At 39.5% G+C, this 19,225-nt stretch overlaps 2 protein-coding genes across 3 annotated transcripts; one reads left to right on the top strand and one right to left on the bottom strand.

Moving 5' to 3' along the window:
* Positions 1–3,521: 3,521 nt before the first annotated feature.
* On the bottom strand, positions 3,522–7,886 carry si:ch211-165g14.1. Of its 2 annotated transcripts, none has more exons than XM_042731550.1 (4): positions 7,570–7,886; positions 4,410–6,179; positions 4,104–4,197; positions 3,522–3,571 (listed from the first exon to the last, which is right to left on the bottom strand). In XM_042731550.1, the coding sequence occupies exon 2, from the start codon at positions 6,175–6,177 to the stop codon at positions 4,768–4,770; it is 1,410 nt and encodes a 469-aa protein (XP_042587484.1). In that variant the 5' UTR covers positions 6,178–6,179; positions 7,570–7,886; the 3' UTR covers positions 3,522–3,571; positions 4,104–4,197; positions 4,410–4,767. The 2 variants fall into 2 exon arrangements, with proteins under 2 accessions (XP_042587484.1, XP_042587481.1); XM_042731547.1 differs by having other exon boundaries at positions 7,677–7,885.
* A 3,005-nt stretch (positions 7,887–10,891) lies between these two features.
* On the top strand, positions 10,892–14,909 carry LOC109063868 (cerebellar degeneration-related protein 2-like). Its single transcript, XM_019080874.2, has 5 exons — positions 10,892–11,169; positions 11,755–11,867; positions 12,572–12,720; positions 12,790–12,957; positions 13,618–14,909. Exons 1-5 carry the CDS (start codon positions 11,088–11,090, stop codon positions 14,396–14,398), a joined length of 1,293 nt encoding a protein of 430 aa, XP_018936419.2. The 5' UTR covers positions 10,892–11,087; the 3' UTR covers positions 14,399–14,909.
* Positions 14,910–19,225: the final 4,316 nt, after the last annotated feature.

Here is a 19,225-nt window from a genome sequence, read left to right as displayed (position 1 = left end):
CTTCAAATGAAACAAGGCTCTCATTATTGATTCCACTGTTGTTTAGATTGCCGTAAAACTGTAAAAGGATTTACAGGATTCATCCTGAAGCAGATGGAGATATTTGGCCTTCAGTAAACTTCGATGAAATGGAGATGTAAAATTCTGCAGTGGTTGAATTTATCAGGTGTTCAGAGGAATGCAATGGAAATCATCCAGCGCTGTCCACGGGTACCGCTCTGCAGACTGCCTGAGAGTACGTGTGGAGTGCTAAATCAAATGGAAAGATCTGTAAACACATTAGGGACCCACTCCACGGCCAGATAAGCCAACGTCTGTCGACGTCTACCTGCAGAGAAAGATCAAAGAACAATTCATTACACCATAAAACACAGCTTTAGTGTTTGAAATGAGGGTTTCATTAAATAAAACTGAAACCAGAAATGACAGCAAACAAGAACAGAGTTTGTCAGGCTTATAGGAGAAGTGTTGTTATTGTCACCAAACCAGTTCCTGGAGACACCAATACTACACATTTTCAAACTGATCCTAATGAAACACACCTGATCAGCAGCTCATCAGCTCGTTAGTACATGCCTGGGTCATGTTTAAGCCCATATTAAAAAAGAAATTCAATGAAATTATATTTAGACTTTTTTTGCATTGTGCCATTTTTATTGTGATTTTTTTCCCTATGTTCATTTCTCACTGCCAAATCTCATTACAATCTAATTTCTGTAATGCAGTAATTCTGCAAATATAAAAAAACCTGTAATTTGTGGATTTTTATAAAAAAAAACAATAAAAAAAAAACAACTATCAAAGGTAGTAGTACTACTTATTTTACCATGATCAATGAATACCTCTAATAATATACTGTTTTAGCATTACAGTATTTTTCTGTATTACATTATGTTAAAGGGGTCCTATTATGCTTTTACAAAGTCTTGATTTTGTTTTGGGGGTGTACTAGAAAATGCTCTCATGCTTGGTGGTGTGAAAAACATTATTAAAGGGATAGTTCAAAATTATGTCATTAATGACTCACCCTCATGTCGTTCCAAACCCGTGAGACCTCCGTTTATCTTCGGAACACAGTATAAGATATTTTAGATTTAGTCCGAGAGCTTTCTGTCCCTCCATTGAGAATGTATGTACGGTATACTGTCCACGTCCAGAAAGGTAATAAAAACATCTTCAAAGTAGTCCATGTGAAGTCCATTTACTGAAGCATCGAAAATACATTTTGGTCCAAAAATATCAAAAAAATATCAAAAACTACGACTTTATTCAGCATTGACTTCTCTCCCGGGTCTGTTATGAGCGCGTTCACAGCACATCCGGTTCGCGAACGAATCACTCGATGTAACCGGATCTTCTTGAACCAGTTCACCAAATCGAACTGAATCGTTTGAAACGGTTCGCGTCAACAATAAGCATTAATCCACAAATGACTTAAGCTGTTAACTTTTTTTAACATGGCTGACACTCCCTCTGAGTTCAAATAAACCAATATCCCGGAGTAATTCATTTACTCAGACAGTACACTGACTGAACCGAGCCAGATAACGAACGAAACATTGACTCGTTCTCGAGTCAAGAACCGGTTGCATCGGTTTTCGGATCACCGGTAGTGATGGGAAGTTCTGTTCTTCTCCGCGAACCGGTTCTTTCGGACAGTTTGATTCAATAAACCGGTTGCCGAAAACAGTTCAACAGTTCTTTTGCGCTCGACGTAATGACTTCATTGGCGATGATTGCCCTTGATTCAAGCCTTCGGTTTACCCGCGCTCATAACATTAGCACAGAATCAGTTCAGAATCAATCACCAAAAGAACCAGTTCGGTTCAGACGCGCTGTGTGTCAGTCTGAATCACGCATGCGCAGTATCATCAGCTCCTCGGTTCTCGAACCGGACGCGTCCGACAGAAACGGTTCTTGACTCGAGAACGAGTCAATGTTTCGTTCGTTATCTGGCTCGGTTCAGTCAGTGTACTGTTTGAGTAAATGAATTACTCCGGGATATTGGTTTATTTGAACTCAGAGGTAGTGTCAGCCATGTTAAAAAAGTTAACAGCTTAAGTCATTTGTGGATTAATGCTTATTGTTGACGCGAACCGTTTCAAACGATTCAGTTCGATTTGGTGAACTGGTTCAAGAAGATCCGGTTACATCGAGTGATTCGTTCGCGAACCGGATGTGCTGTGAACGCGCTCATAACAGACCCGGGAGAGAAGTCAATGCTGAATAAAGTCGTAGTTTTTGATATTTTTTTGATATTTTTGGACCAAAATGTATTTTCGATGCTTCAGTAAATGGACTTCACATGGACTACTTTGAAGATGTTTTTATTACCTTTCTGGACGTGGACAGTATACCGTACATACATTCTCAATTGAGGGACAGAAAGCTCTCAGACTAAATCTAAAATATCTTATACTGTGTTCCGAAGATGAACGGAGGTCTCACGGGTTTGGAACGACATGAGGGTGAGTCATTAATGACATAATTTTGATTTTTGGGTGAACTATCCCTTTAAAGTAGCTTGGTTTGTTATGAGGGTGGGTCATTAATGTCGTTTTTTTGGGGTTTGATAAAGGCCGGCCTTCTGAAAAACTAAATGTGATGTGATTGGTTAGCTGTCCCAGTGTGTTGTGACTGGTGAACAGCTTAGGCAGTGTTTCAGTACTGCCATGCCCCTTGACAAAGCAGCAAGTTCTGTTAAGGATGGCGTCAATATTGCCATGTCAATTTGAGCCAGATTCAGACCCCGAGAATATTGAACAAGAGTATCGCGCAGAACAATTGCATGCACGGATATTGCAGGACATTTTAGAGTGGTAACGTTTTTGTTGTCGTTTTGTCGTGGTATTGCCGGCCCGAGACTCAAACCCACAACCTTAGGGTTAGGAGTCAAACTCTCTAAGCATTAGGCCACGACTTCCCCCTAAAATATGTATTATTCTAACTTTATAACATGAATTGCAGTGAAACTGTTATACAGTTACATTTATTTATACCATAGTCTCATAATTGAAATGTAAATTCTGCAGATTACATCACTGTCCAGTATTGTACTGTCAGCAATTTATGAAAAAAAAAAAAAAAAAACAGCGTTTCCTAGACAAGGGCGAAAACTTGACGCTACAGCAGCTGATTTCTTCTTCATTTTCTCTGATGCAGTAACTCTGCAGCAGCACTTTTTCGTCGTGGTCTTGTCTGATGCACTCAACCAAGTGTTCTAACCTCGCCCCACCCCACTCTGATTTTTTCAAATCCAGTTAGTGCAGTTAAATACCTTCAAAGACATTTCAGCACCTCCCAAATGTCATCTGTTCTTCAGCCTGCTAACGCTCACTCTGGATGTTTTATTCTGAAAACACATGAGTGATTATTATCAGCAGTGAAGATGATGCAAGAGGAAGACAATAAAGCTGAGAAACCCCGTACTGCAGTCGATTATGCTGCAAACTCGTGTCACTTTCAGAACTTAAACTCATTGTTTTGGAGAAACTCCAGCTGAATCAATATCTCTGAGTCACCTTGTGCTTCGGGCATCTTATGGTGAAGTTCTCCTCGTTGAGCGCACTGTCTGTGTGGAGACACAAGAGCGCAGATAAGATGAAAAAACACGAGCATCAGTGCACCAAAACAGAGATGAGAGAGAAACCCCAGAACAGCCGGAAATGGGAAACAAACTGACGCCTTACAAGCAGCTAAAATCTCAATAGGGCTTTTCACACTGCGTAAATTATGAACAGTGTGCAACGTGAAGCAACATAAACATGGTTTACTATTTCAAGTGTGAAAAGCTCTAATATTTTGCTCTGAAATGACTTCAAACAGCGGTTCCCAAACCTGTTTATTTATTTTATTGTAGATCATTAAACCGTTATGCTGCCTCAGAAGTCTGTACGAAATCAATTTCAGGAGGTATCTTTGTACCTCATTCTCTGACTCTATGAACACAGCCCTGAAACACATTTGTCATTCACCACTGCCTTAAAACAAAGATTTAGGGTTTTTTTTTGTGCAACCAAACTGACACTGTAGTTTTGTACAATGTACACTGCATTACTTTTGGATTCTGTCTGCATGGTCTCCCGAGAACTGATGACCATTACCTGACTGCAGGGCACAGGGGAAGTGGTACTTATTGGGGCAATCTTTGAAGAAACATCCCAAAGTTGCACCAACCATGTGACAGTACGAACACACCTGCAACAACCAAACACAACAGCACTTTACAGATCCAGAAGAGTCAGACGGTGTTATTATATATAGCGAGAACCGTCAGACAATAACAAAACACAAACAAGAAACAGATTTTGAATCAAAATATAATTTCTTTTTCTTTTGGTTTTAGGGAGAAATATGACCCAGACATTTCTTCACTAGATTCCCTCTGACAGGGGAAGAAAAGGACTTACTGTTCCTTGTGCAAGCCGGACGGCTTCCTCCAATCCGTAGAGTTTCCCTTTGACCAAAAAGATGCCTGCAGTCCAAATGCTACAGTCCTCATGTATCCAGTGCTCACTACAGTCAACGCTCTCCGAGCAGTTCTCCTTCCTCTGCCGTCTCACAGACTGGGACGCACCGTCCTCCAAACTGTAGAGCGAGTCCAAATCGCTGCAGTCAGGTTCCTGCTTTTGGGCAGGAGGACTGCTGTCGGACTTACAGACGGCCTGAGCTCCGCTGGAGCAGTACGGTCCATGCAAGTCCCCAAGGCCTTCAACATTGCCAGCTCTTCCACACAAGCAGCAGAAACGCCTGACCTGCGACCTGGCGTCAGAGCCAACACGGCCCAGCTGCAAACAGGACGTCTTCGGGATGACCCCCGAGACCACCTGCTGACCCTTTCTTCGTCGAATAAACATCTTCTTCCCTAAAACTGACGACTGTGCAGGACGAGAACTCCATGTGAACGTACGGGGCGAAGCCGTCCGGCCTGCTGTCCTTCTTCTCTTCCTTGTGCTTTGCATATTTCAGTTCGATCTCCGGCTCTTGAGAAGAAAACATGGATGGAGGTCCAGATGAGCGAGGTTTTCGGCGTCTTCTCTTTGCCGATTTGCCGGCCGGCGGCGCTCTCACTCTCTTAGCGGGTTTCTTGGGTCTCGGTTTCACCCGTTTCCTACTCTTCGAGGCCGGAGTTTTCCGTTGACGGCTGGACGCTGAAGAAGAAGCCCCACTCTGTGGAGACTTGAAGACGCTTGTGTTTTCTGCATCTGAGGTAGATGGGAAGTTTTTGGGAAAAGCAGCATCCATGTCTTGATCACTGTCTTCTGGAGATATGGGAATACAGACCGACTCCATCCACGACAGCAACGACTTGGATTCAGAGTCGGCTCTACCGTCACGGGCTTCAAATTCAGCTTCATCCAGGGCACAGACATTGTTCACGTGTTTGGGAGAGCAGTCCATTGCAGCTTCTTGCTTCATGGAGGAATTTCCTCGTCTTCTCTCAGTAACTATGACACTGTGAGTTCGGAAGCAGCAGCTCGGAGGCGTCTTGCATCTGGAGTTGCTGACTGGCACCTCAATGACGTCACTGTCATCTGCACTAGAGACGAATTCGACGGAGCGTGGAGAGGTTCTTTTAGCGCCGGTACATTCGGATGCGAGCGTTTCAATGGATGGTGAGCTGGTGGAACGTAGTGTGTATGCAGCCGCGCTGGCGTCCTGAGGTAAACATGATGAGCCCTTAGACAGCGTGTCCCTCAAGTATGTTTCACCACAACTGGTCAACATGTCTTGTGGATGCATCCTGCCTCCCAACACAGAATCTGCTGTTTTGAGACCATTTTTAGTTTGCGTTAACACATCCTCCATTTCCATACGGTGATCACTGTCATCTGCAAACGCTTGGTCTGTGGTCGGTCTGTGGTGAGCCACGGATGGCAAGCCATTGATCAGGGGTGACGGCACGGAGCAGGGCACGTGGGATGACGTGCCACAAGTCCTTGACCCATGATGCTTCGGTCCTGGTTCGGGGCGATCGGGTGAATTGTGTTTGCTGATGTATCGAGACTCGGACATGTTAACGCTCTTGCTCCCTGAGGTAATGCCACACCAGCTGGGCTTTTTCACCAGATCCAGCCCCTCCATGGAGTTCGTCTTTACAGGACTCCGCCTGCAGCCCACGGACAGATCTAGAGACTCCTGAAGGTGCATGACATCAACCCGGTTCAGAGGGTCCATAACTGAAAGAAATCAAACTCATTTAGGCCTCTGGATCTGCTGGCTTACTACAATCTGCTAATCAAGGAAACAAATCTACATAGTAAAAGAGTAAAAATACATTTAATAATGATAATAATAATAATATCATCATCAAATTTAGCCAATTATGTAATAACCTGATATTTAATAATCTGACCAATATGGACTCTGCTGGCCTGGGTGTATTACAACATGTCAATAAAGAACAAATCAACATAGTAAAAGAGAGAAAAAATAAATAAGAAGAATATCATCAAATTTAGTCAGTAATTTTCAAGTTAATTAACTGTCCAATATGGACTCTGCTGTTAATATGTTAAAATGTTCAATATGTTAATAAAGAAGAAATCCACATAGCCAAGTAGTAATATTAATAATCATAATAAAATCACATTTAGAAGTTAACAGCCTGGATTATTACAATATGTTAATGAGGGAATCAACATAGTACGTAAATTAATAAATAAATAAAGGAGTTACTAATCTGGCCAACATGAATTAAAGAATGATGAGACAGTTATTTTAATTTATTAATAGTAAAATAAGTGAATAGTAATAATAACAACATTAAAGGCACTACAACAGATACAACAATGACATACAATGCAATTAATTATTTTATATATATATATATATATATATATATATATATATATATATATATGTATGCATGTATGTATAAAGAATTAGAACTTTATTAAGAGTGTTATAACTATATTACTGCAATGCAAAATAAATACATTTAAAAAGTTAATTAATTATACATTATGCTAGATCGCTGTGCCCAGTGAGGGGATAAAAACTAAAAATATAATTTCTTATAGATCTGAAATAAGAGCTAGACAGATTTCTGACAGGTTTTCGATATTTGACCATAAAGTAAACATGAAATGAAGCGCTCCTTAACAAAGAGCAATCTCTTCTGACTCAGTTCAGTTCAGACTGACAGCATCACACACACACACACACACACACACACACACACACGCGCACTCTCACTCTCTCTCTCTCACACACACACACACGCGCGCACTCTCACTCTCTCTCTCTCACACACACACACACACACACACACGCGCGCGCACTCTCACTCTCTCTCTCTCTCTCACACACACACACACACACACACACACACACACACACACACACACGCACACACACGCGCGCGCACTCTCACTCTCACTCTCTCTCTCTCTCTCTCACACACACACACACACACACACACACACACACGCACGCACGCGCGCGCAATCTCACTCTCTCTCTCTCTCTCTCTCTCTCTCTCACACACACACACACACACACACACACACACACACACACACACACACACACACACACACACACACACACACACACACACGGTTACACCTGTTAATAGTGTTCACACCGCTTCTCGGAGTTGTTCTGCGCCACTGATCTCTTGATCTATTAGCGGCTAACAGCTAACGCTAGTCAGGTGTCAACGCAACACTCACCTGAGAAATAAAGCGTCCCTCTACTACCCAGAGATAACCTTACTGAGCATGTCATCAAAGGCACGGGTACATTACTAATTAATTCGCTCTAAAACTCGTACAGATTAATTACATAAGAGAGTAAAACTCCTGGCGAAACCTGGACAAGGCAGTTCTTCTGAGTCCGGCTGAACATGGAGACCGGAAACCGAACACAACAGAACTGCTTTCAAAATAAAAGCGCAATGTTTACTGCGGAAGCGCATCTGATAATGTCTTGAGCGCGCCAAATAATGAACACATTTCCACGAAAACAACAACAGCATATAATGGAAAGAAAACATGGGTAGGAATAATAAATATCCAAATGTAAAGTTACAAACTTTGGTAACACTTTACTATAAGGTTGACTAACCACTTTTTAGTTAACATGAGCTTGCATGAACTACTTCTACAGCATTTATTAATCTTAGTTACTGTTAATTTCAACATTTGCATGATTAAAATCAAAAGTTTTGCGTGTTAACATTAGTTAATGCACTATGAATTAACATCTACTAACAATGAACAACTGTGTTTTCCTTAACTAACATTAATAAATACTGTAATGTATTGTTCATGTTAATACATTAATGACATCAACTTATGGAGCCTTATTGTAAAGTGTTACCCGAACTTTAAGTAACTAAGAAAAGTAAATACAGTGTGGGAATAATAAAATGTGCGGGATCCAACGAAAATGTGTCCAGGTCACGTTTCACCAGTAATATTATAACTTTACTTATATATCATGAAAAGTAGATATTTATAAATCCTCAGTAATGCATCTGGAAATTTGACTTGAATTTAGCTTGTTTTTTCATTTTTCTCCATTCCATTCATTAGGACTACTACTGTAACAATACACTGATTTATTACAGTAATTTATTGTGATCTATAAATATATATTATTATATACAGTGTGTGTGTATATATATATATATATATATATATATATATATATATATATATATATATATATATATATATATATATATATATTAATAATTAGTTTTATTGCATTCTTTAATTGCATCCTTTGCTCCATAATGCACATATCAAATTCACAAGACAGTGTTTGAGCATAAAGTCAAGTTTATTGACATAAAAAAATAACAAGTAACAATCATAAAACTTTTCCCACCAACTAATAAACAAATAAATATATACAAGATTAATGTTCTGTGTAAATCAACAGGAAAGGCTTGAATATACACTCATTATCAGATATTAAAAAGTAAAAAATATATATATAAAAGTAAAAAAAAAAAAATAATAATAATAATAATTTTCTGTTAAAATATTAAAATATACCGTTAATAGCTTACTGTTCATTTAATACACTTCAGTGTCTTTTAAAATTAGATTATTTTATCTGTAGCTACAATCATAACTCACGCCAGCAGCTTACTTTGCACTTTTAGCTTAACATGAGTGCAAAAGAGGAGAATGTGTCACATAGAAAGTTATTACATGACTCTCTTGATTCTGACCGATCAACCACAGCATTCCACTCCATAATCAAATCATTTACACTCAAACTAATATTTTACATACATTATTTATTTGGTATAAGTAGAGTGGATTAAGTGGGATAGCGTGCAGACAGCTGGTCATTATCACAAAATAAACCTCTTTGCGATGACACAATGCCTCTCAACTTCACTTCACTTTGGGGTTTCGTTTTTAAAAAGGACTGGCTGACTGTACTTTTACTGTACATGCATTACAGCTTCCTACGTTTCAGATCATTTATCTTTGCTTGACTGCAATGGACCTTATCCCCCACTAGAGGACGGCAGACCATTGGCTGCTTACTGTACAGTGATTACAGAAAGCTGAAATAATATTCAAAAACAATCCGTTCTGAAACATCTGTTATGCTTTTATAAACTGTATCGTGATATTTGATAGGTGAACTTACCTTGGATCTGCAGACTTCCCAACCTCTTTTATTCCTGCGTAGCCATACTGGTTCAGGACCAACACAGCCAGCACAGGAGCCAGAGACTGTGCCAGAGTTGTGATATAACCATAGATGGGGCATCTAGCAACTGCATAGCTACAACCTAGCAACTATCTATCTATCTATCTATCTATCTATCTATCTATCTATCTATCTATCTATCTATCTATCTATCTATCTATCTATCTATCTATCTATCTATTTATCTATCTCTGACAGACTGGATTGCCTTCAAAACATTCAAACTTTAAGCTTTTAAAACTACTTAAACTTCTTCAACTTTTTCAAACTTTCTGGTCTGGCTTTCTCAAGCCAACTTAAAGTTCGTCTAGACTCTAGATGAATGCATCATTAGCTAAAAATGTTCATGGAAGTCTGTGTTACATTTTTCAGAAAATAAAATGTTTTAATAAACCTATATGATTTCTTGATAAAACAAATAAAAGTTCTGGAAAAACATAGTTTCTGGCTTGTAATAGATCTGTTTCAGGTCTTCCCCATTGCTTAACAGAAGATGGTATTAAAACAGTGGATACATCACAAATGCTCAAGTGTTTTAATAGCCACTTTACTACATCTGGGTCATTGTTTCAGCCAATGTGCTGTTTGCTTTCAAACCAAAGTGTAAATACACGTAAAAAACGTATCCTTGTGGTGCGGCTGACACAGAAGAGCGTGCGAGGCCTGCATACCGCTCAGATTCTCCAAAATGGCACTATGCTGATTTGGAGAGACACAGAGGAGAGGAATTGTTGAATAAAGTCATTATTTTTGTTTTCTTTGTTTACAAAAAGTATTCTCGTCGCTTCATAACATTATGGTTGAATCACTGATGGCAGATGGAGTATTCTGACGATGTCTTTCATACTTTTCTGGACCTTGACACTGTTATTTATTTGGCAGTCTATGGGACAGTCACAAGCCTCCCGGTTTTCATCCAAAATATCTTAAATTGTGTTCTGAAGACGAACAAAGCTTTTACGGGTTTGGAACGACATGGGGGTAAGTGAATAATGACAAAATTTTCATTTTGCGGTGGAGTAACCCTTTAAATTGTGGGTAAATCCACAGCTGAGCTTATTCGGTTTTAAAAACAGTGCAGTGCACCACTCCCTGATTACAGAAGTGGGCGTGGCTTGTACGCAAATTGATCCACTAGTAAACCGTCATTGGACAAGACGCTGCCAAAGCCCCGCCCTCGCCCTCCAATTGGTTAACGCAAAGCTCCGTTCTTGTTGTTATCCAGTCTACGCTCCATCGCCGAGTCTGCCACGTTGCCGTAGACACCGGTTCACACCGCTGGGGACTGAAGCGTTGAGAACCGGGCTGCCGCTCACCGGCGTTTATCCATCAGATGTCTCAAAATAAACGGGAAGAGAAACTAAACGGGCGATTCCTGTCGGCCTAAAGCTTTCCCTGGAGTCGAGATGCTGACGGACGTGATAGTAGAGAAGGAGTTCGAGGGCAGTGAGGAGGAGCTGTGGTACAGCAGGAGGGATCTGGAGCATGGTGAGACTCGCCAGTGATAGGACTAACTTTATATATCATTTTATTTCAAATACCACGTTTCATGTGAACACTGGCACTACAGTTGCTAGGAAATGCGTGGCTTTCTCACAGGTCGGGTGAAAATGTTAATTATTCATCTATTTTATGCAATTATATCTTGTTATATCCATTATACTTGTTTTAATATTTAGATCTTGATGCATTTTGTTATTTCACTGACAATAACTAGATTCACCGTTTTTTGCAAGAGGCAGATACTTTTATTCATAGCAACTTTAATATATCTTTATATTCAAGGGATGCATTTTAGTACCATGCGTGTGTTTCCTGTAAATCAGTCAAGCTACAGAAGCGAGCACTGTTATTGTCCATCTGAATCCTCCCTGAAAAATGATGCTATTGTGAGAAAGTGTGTTGTAGGTGTGGACTGTGACTGTGTTTGGGCGTCTGTTTCTGCTCTTCAGCATTCCTGCCTCTGGGTTTGGCAGGATAACCCCACTAAGTACACTCAGTGTTTACTGTTCTGTCTTCTCCATGTGTGTGTGTGTGTGTGTGTGTGTGTGTGTGTGTGTGTGTGTGGGACAGATCTCCATTTGGCTGCTGAGCTGGGCAAGACTTTGTTGGACAGGAACCATGAGCTGGAGCAGGGCCTTCAGCAGATGTACTCCACCAATCACGAGCAGCTGCAGGAGATTGAGGTGACACTTCTCCCACAGCTCCCAGAATCCACCACATCTGGTCTGTTTAAGTCTTCCCCCGTGGCTCAGATCTTATGCTGTATGGATCTGAAACGTCCTGTTCCAGGTCTTAGTATTTTATGAGTAGTTGGCGTGGTTTACGTTTGTGATGGAGAAACTAAAGTTGGATACAGCTGGTGAAAAACTTGATGAAATCGTTACATTACAAAATTACACTTACAAATGTGACCTTAATTTTGATTATTTGATCAGACTACCAAATGAGCTAAACATAAATTGAATCAAACATTGCATTCATTTCCAGTATTGTACCTGGATGCCACATTCACATGCATGTGATGAGTTCATGTGATAACAGTGCATCGTGTTATTGATTTAAAGGTCAAACGATGCTTGACGCAATGCATACTTTCAGAAACTATAGGTGGTATGTACTTAACATCTCCATCTTAGATCTTGTATCTCAAGCATGTGAATGTGGGTTTTATGGAAAAGAGCTGCTGATGGCTTGATGTTCACTTGATCCTGGTTTTATAACTGGTTTGAATGTTGTAAGTGAAATAAATGGTTTTAAAAATACTTGACGGTATAATATTCTGTAGTTTAGAGTTAATATTATCCCCCAGCTCTAGGGAGGAAAATCCATGTTGTTCAGTCTGATGGGCAAATATTTGAAAAGCTTGCGCCTGTGTTGCCTCTCGCAGTACCTGACCAAGCAGGTGGATCTCCTGAGGCAGATGAACGAGCAGCATGCCAAAGTTTATGAGCAGCTGGACCTAGCAGCACGAGACCTGGAGAAAAGCAACCAGAGGCTGGTGCTGGAGAACCGCACGGCCCAGCACAGGATCCAGAGGTGAGGACGCGTCCAGGTCCCTCTGCGACAGCACTGAACATGCCTCGACTCATTGTTCTTTATCTGCAGTCTGACCGAGACCACAGATGGGCTGCAGACGCACATGGAGGGTCTTCAGAAGCAGGTGGACGAGCTGAAGGCGTCTCAGTCCAAGAGAGATCTGGCAGCTGCCCGCCGCAGCCTCGGGGCCCAAAGCATGTCCTGTCTGAAAGAAATCTATGATCTGCAACGAGACAAGTGAGCCAAATGACGTCAACAAATCCCTATCATTCACATGAGAAACACGCAAACACCCACGCACTCGTGTCTCAGCTTGTCATTGGAAAGCTCTCGTGTGGTTGATTGTGTGACCTTGTGCTGAAAATCTTGCTTATACAGTAGAGTTATAGAATCTGATCTGGACCTTAATCCAGTAATCCCTGATCAATGCTGCTGAGGCCAATATAGAGCAGGAAGTAAACCGTGTGCAACAGGTTTCTGTGGATACATCTCAGAAAAGCAAATTGTTCATTTAAAGTTTATTCATAACAGACACTCAATTCTAATGTTGAGAAACTCTATACGTATTATTTATGTGCAAACCATATAATAATTTTAAATTATTTACATTATTAGTTTTAAAATATAATTAATATTACTGTCATTAAAATAGTATTAAGAACCACTGGGTTAGCATTTATACACATTTATACTACTTGCCTCTTATTATGAATGTATTGATCACATGTTATTACTAACAGAGTATCTTAATTTTGCACAGAATGTTGTCTGGGTGGCAATTTTTTTTACTAGGATTATGGAACCGTTCAGTACCAGTTTGTTGTCCATATGCTCTATAATAATAAACAACTCCTGAAGAAATGGTTGAGCAGGACTCATGATCCAATCATCTTGTAGGTACTTGAGCTCAGAGAGCCTGCAGGAGGAGAAGTCCTGGCCTGCACTGGATGACAGACGTGTGGAGGAGGAGAACTCCACCCTGCAGCACACCCTTCAAAACCTCAAGGTGCAGCTGGCGGCCGAGCGGGTCCGACGGGTGGAGGCTGAGCGCGAGACGGAGCTGATGGTGCAAGAAAACAGTGCTCTGGAGGAGCGTCTGGATCTGCTGGAGGGAGAGCGCCGTCGACAGGCCGAGCTGGAGGCCGAGGTGGAGGAGCTCCGGCAGCTGTGCCGCTCCGAGGCGTCTGGTGCAAGACTGACAGACACGCTGCTGCCTGACAATGTTTTCTTCGCTGTGGGGGTGGGGCACGAGGAGGAGGCGGGGCTGGAGGCGGAGCTTCCTCAGGGGAGGCGGCGCTGCAGCAGCGAGAGCTACGTCCGTGGGGCTCGAGCTGAAGATATCCGGCGCGGACACGAGCGCACGTGCATCCGCCGAGCTCAAGCGGTGAAGCAGCGCGGGATCTCGCTTCTCAACGAGGTGGACGCGCAGTACAGCGCACTACAGGTGAAATACGAAGAGCTGCTCCGCCGCTTCCAGCAGGGGGCAGACAGCCTCAGGCACAAAGCCGTCCAGACGCCCACCGCTCCTGCACAGCGCCGCAAAAGCCAGACAACCACAGTCTGCCTCGCAGACGAGCTCCATCAGCCAGAATACAAGGCCCTGTTTAAAGAGATCTTCACCTGCATTCAGAAAACCAAAGAGGACCTGAGTGAGAACAGAGCCGGGCAGAGTCAGTGAGTTGGCAGTATTATGCATCTTCAGTGGCTTTGCGCTTCCGAATGAATTTGATGGACGTGTTGAGAGTTTTAATAGCGCCGTGGTCTTTGTGTGAATGTGTTGATTGCACTATAAACCCTGTGCCTATACACGATATACAACACCCAACCCTCCACAACCTGCAAATGCAGTAGACCTAAACGGGTTTTTGTACTTTTCTAAGCCTTACTCCAATGATTGAGGCACATGAGATGTGAGGATCTCCAGCCATGTGTGACACCTGAGTGCATCTGTGCTTCGGGTTTGAAAACAGACCCACATCTGTGTAGAAGGTCAAAACTTAAACATCCAGTGTGTAGAGAGGAGACTTAATTATTGTTACTAACGACTAGCAGAGTTAACAAACTAACTTAACGTAAATCATATGCCTGGTAGGGTGAATCTCACAAAACCAAGAACGAGAGGTTTCACACCAAAATTAAAATAAATAAATTATATTGTAAATTAAGCCTATTTTTAGGATCATTTAAAACCCCCAAATCCTATTCTTATAAGAAAAATTCTGATTCTTATGACTGTAATGCAAGGAAATTTTAATAATACAAAATATATTTTTTAGCGAATTTCAGCTAAATTTGATGCAAAAAAAAGAATTGCAGTTATTAAAAACTCAGACATGTTTTTGTGAGATCCTTCTGATTTAAAAACATAAAGAATTCAGTAGAACAGTATGTAGCCATATATTTCAAGTGTCTAGAAACTTGAGAAGCATATTAAAATTATTTTTTATTATTATTTAAAAGAAAATACAGCATGTGATTTCTTGTGTTTGTTTGCTGCTTTTTATAAATTGTCTGGTTACCTGCTAACAAAATAGTTCGATTTTGCTTGTGTAAATATGCAATATGCTTAATTCTCATGTGACTCAGAGTGAATAGTTTGTTTAGAGCAAATAGTAGTTAAATGTTTGGCCGACACATCCGCTCAAGATCCCAGCACTTTGTTTTGACGTTTATTAAACACCACTGTGAAACTATGCACTTTAGACGACAAACCTATGGTCAGTTTTGTTTTTTTAGTTCTATTTTTATTTATTTAAAAAAAAAAAAATTAATTAATTGTTGCAGTCCAGAGGTTTTATTTATTTTCTTGTTTGGTATTCATTCACTGTTTACTACGGAAGCCTGTTTCTGTCACTGAATAAAAAATAAAACAAGGTTTGTGACTTTTTATCCCGCAATTCTGACTTCTTATTTAGAATTGCGAGTTCATATCTTGCAATTCTGACTTTATAACATGCAATTGCGAGCTATAAAGTCAGAATTGCCACTTTATATCGCAATTATATTCTGCGTTTTTTTTTTTTTTCTCAATTGCAAATTTCAGACTTTCTTTTTTATCACAATTCTGACTTTATATCTCGCAATTCCGACTTTATATCTCGCAATTCTGACTTTATATCTCGCAATTCCGACTTTATATCTCGCAATTCTGACTTTATAGCTTGCAATTCCAACTTTATATCTCGCAATTCTGACTTTATAGCTTGCAATTCTGACTTTATAGCTTGCAATTCTGACTTTATAGCTTGCAATTCCGACTTTATAGCTCGCAATTCCGACTTTATAGCTCGCAATTCCGACTTTATAGCTCGCAATTCCGACTTTATAGCTCGCAATTCTGACTTTATAGCTCGCAATTCCGACTTTATAGCTCGCAATTCCGACTTTATAGCTCGCAATTCCGACTTTATAGCTCGCAATTCTGACTTTATAGCTCGCAATTCTGACTTTATAGCTCGCAATTCCGACTTTATAGCTCGCAATTCCGACTTTATAGCTCGCAATTCCGACTTTATAGCTCGCAATTCCGACTTTATATCTCACAATTCCGACTTTATAGCTCGCAATTCCGACTTTATAGCTCGCAATTCCGACTTTATAGCTCGCAATTCCGACGTTATATCTCGCAATTCTGACGTTATAGCTCGCAATTCCGACTTTATAGCTCGCAATTTGGACTTTATAACTCGCAATTGTGTTTTAAAGTCAAAATTGCAAGATATGAACTCGCAATTCTGAGAAGAAAGTCAGAATTGTGAGATAAAAAGTTGCAGTTACCTTTTTTTATTTTTTATTTAGTGGCAGAAATGGGTTTCCATAGTTTTCCGATTTTTGTTTTTCAATTTGATTCTCGCCTGTGAGTTCAGGTCAACATGAGAACGTTACTGATGAGTCTCGATAAACATGAAAATGTCCTGAGTGAGAGTGTAATATGTTTTGAGGATCAAAGGCTATTGAACAGATGATTTGACCGAGTTACTGGAATGTTACACCAGCACAAAGTAGAACGTTTTATGTAAGCTGTAAGTAGTTCAGTGTGGTTTAACAGTTAGTCTAACAATTGTCATCTTATGTCTTTGATAACTTGTATTTCATAATACTCCCATATGCTACTTAATACTTAATCAGGATTAACAATGTTCAGGTTCATTTTGCAACATTTTGAAGCTGTTAAATGCCTTGAGTTGGAGATAACAGAATAAGCAGGCTTTGACTTTTTAGCTCAATATATTGCGTAGATGACTAGGAAAGTGACATGTATAGAGAAAAAGATAGAAAGAAAGTGTCTTTGATATGACTGATGTCTTAAATAGCAGGCGGAGATCACAGGGAAGTGTTCATAGACAAAATATATATATATATATATATTATTTGAATATCGCCTTGAGGGAGCAAAATGTATTGTGGTGTTTTGCATTTCTGATCTTATTGCTTTATTTCGGTGTTTAGGAAACCAGTGCTACTGTACTGCAGCTGTCCCTGAGCTACACAACTTTGCTTTTATTTTAAAAGGCGTTTTCAAATTCCATCCAAACTTCTGCTAAATGACATGCTTCTTAGAAGGCTACAGTGTGCATGATCAGATGTTAGTGTGCAGCAGAAATGCTGCTGTTGTGCTCAAGATAAAAGAAACGGAGAAAAACTTCAGCAGTGTTCCTTGAAATGTACAAAGAGGTAAATTGATCAAATCTTAAATGCAAGACCAACTATGTTCTCTGAATAGAATTTTCTTAACATTCTTAGCAATGTGTGATAATATTTGTTATATAAACAGATTGTGTTTATATTTGTTGAGAATGTACCAAACAGAATCTGTTACCTCTTTCGTCCGGAGTTGATGGTTGTTTCAGCCGTGCATAAATCTTGTTTTACGCTGGAATCAGTGGAGTTCAGTGTTTTAAGTAAAAGACTTTAAATAGTTTTCTAAATTATTTATTACTGTTATCAACTGCAGATTATAAAATTTGATGTGCTTAGTGAAAAAATGCACTATTATTACTGGTTATTCTCAGAAATACTATAGATGCCTTTGTGTATAGACGTCATTACTAACATCTTACTTGGGTTATCCAGTAAATAAAACTGTATGAATGAAGCAATTACACTTGTTCTGGTTTCATTTAATGATGACACATCCAACATAACAGCTACATTTTATCTTTTTTTTTTTTTTTTTTTTTTTAGTTATTTCACAGCAGGTCCAGGCCTGAGTTGCACACATGGACGTTTAGCTTTACTGCAAATAAATACATTCTAGCGTGTAGCCTAATTGCAACTTTTTATCTCACAATTCAGATTTTTTTCTCAGAATTCTGGATATAAACTCAAATTGCAAGTTTTAAAGTCAGAATTGCGTGATGTAAACTCAGAATTGCGAGATATGAATTCGCAATTACAAAAAAAAAAATCTGAATTGCGACTTAATATCTCACAATTCTTACTTTGTAACTCGTAGTTGCGTTATACAAAAAAGTCAGAATTGCGAGTTTATATCAAACAATTCTGGGAAAAAAGTCTAAATTGTGGGATAAAAAAATCGCAATTACCTTGTTTTATTTTTTATTCAGTGGCGGAAACAGGCTTCCATACAGAAGAGGGCTTATTGCATTGTGCAAATGATTTGTGGAGCCATCGTATGGTATATTTGGGAATGTTGATGAGGTAAACCTTTTAAAAATTCCAATGCTTTAATAGCAAGAGGATTCACAGCACATTTTTATTCAGCTTCTTAATTTATAACTGCAGAACAATATTCTCATGTCACAGTTGTAGCTTACATCACAAACCTAACAGATACAATTTATGGAAAAACAATAATCAAATAAAGTATAACGCAAATTCAAAGATTATATCAGTATACACTTGCCTTTCAGAATATAAAAATTTCATTGGCATTCATGAATGCCATGCATGGCATTAATGCTTCAAATGTATAAATGCTGTTAAATATGGTTGCTCCAAAACTTTATAGACACCAGGGCAAATCAAAAATGACAGATTTGAAAAGTTGATATCAAAATTTGATATATTTCAAAATATATCATTTTTGAAAACATTCAAAAGAATACAAATGAAAAACAGTGTGTGCTGAAATGAACAAATGTTTCTTTCGCAATGCGCACATTTAGGAAGTGCAACTATAAATACATTTCAGTTTGTGGAAGACCATAGGCAAATAATCTTATCTGTTAGAGGAGTCAAATAAACTGTAGACAACACTAACTTTTCCAGCATCACAAACAGCATTGCTGTCTGGCAAGATCACTGATCACTGTTTATTAGATTTTCCTTGCCTATTCCAAAATATTCAGAGTACATGGACTGCAGACTTAATATAGAAGATATAAATAAATTAATGCTGGTCTAAGTACTAACAAACATCATTTTCAAACATATCTACTAGCAATGTATTTGTTAGCCACAGTCAGAGAGTGATACACTAGTTCCCAAGCAGGTTATATTTATCATATACAATGATAAAGTGATTTTTGTTTCTGAGGTGGTG

Source organism: Cyprinus carpio, chromosome A3 (genome assembly GCF_018340385.1).
Source record: "Cyprinus carpio isolate SPL01 chromosome A3, ASM1834038v1, whole genome shotgun sequence".
NCBI classification, from domain to species: Eukaryota; Metazoa; Chordata; class Actinopteri; order Cypriniformes; family Cyprinidae; genus Cyprinus; species Cyprinus carpio.
This window is presented reverse-complemented; position numbering and strand designations above follow the sequence as displayed.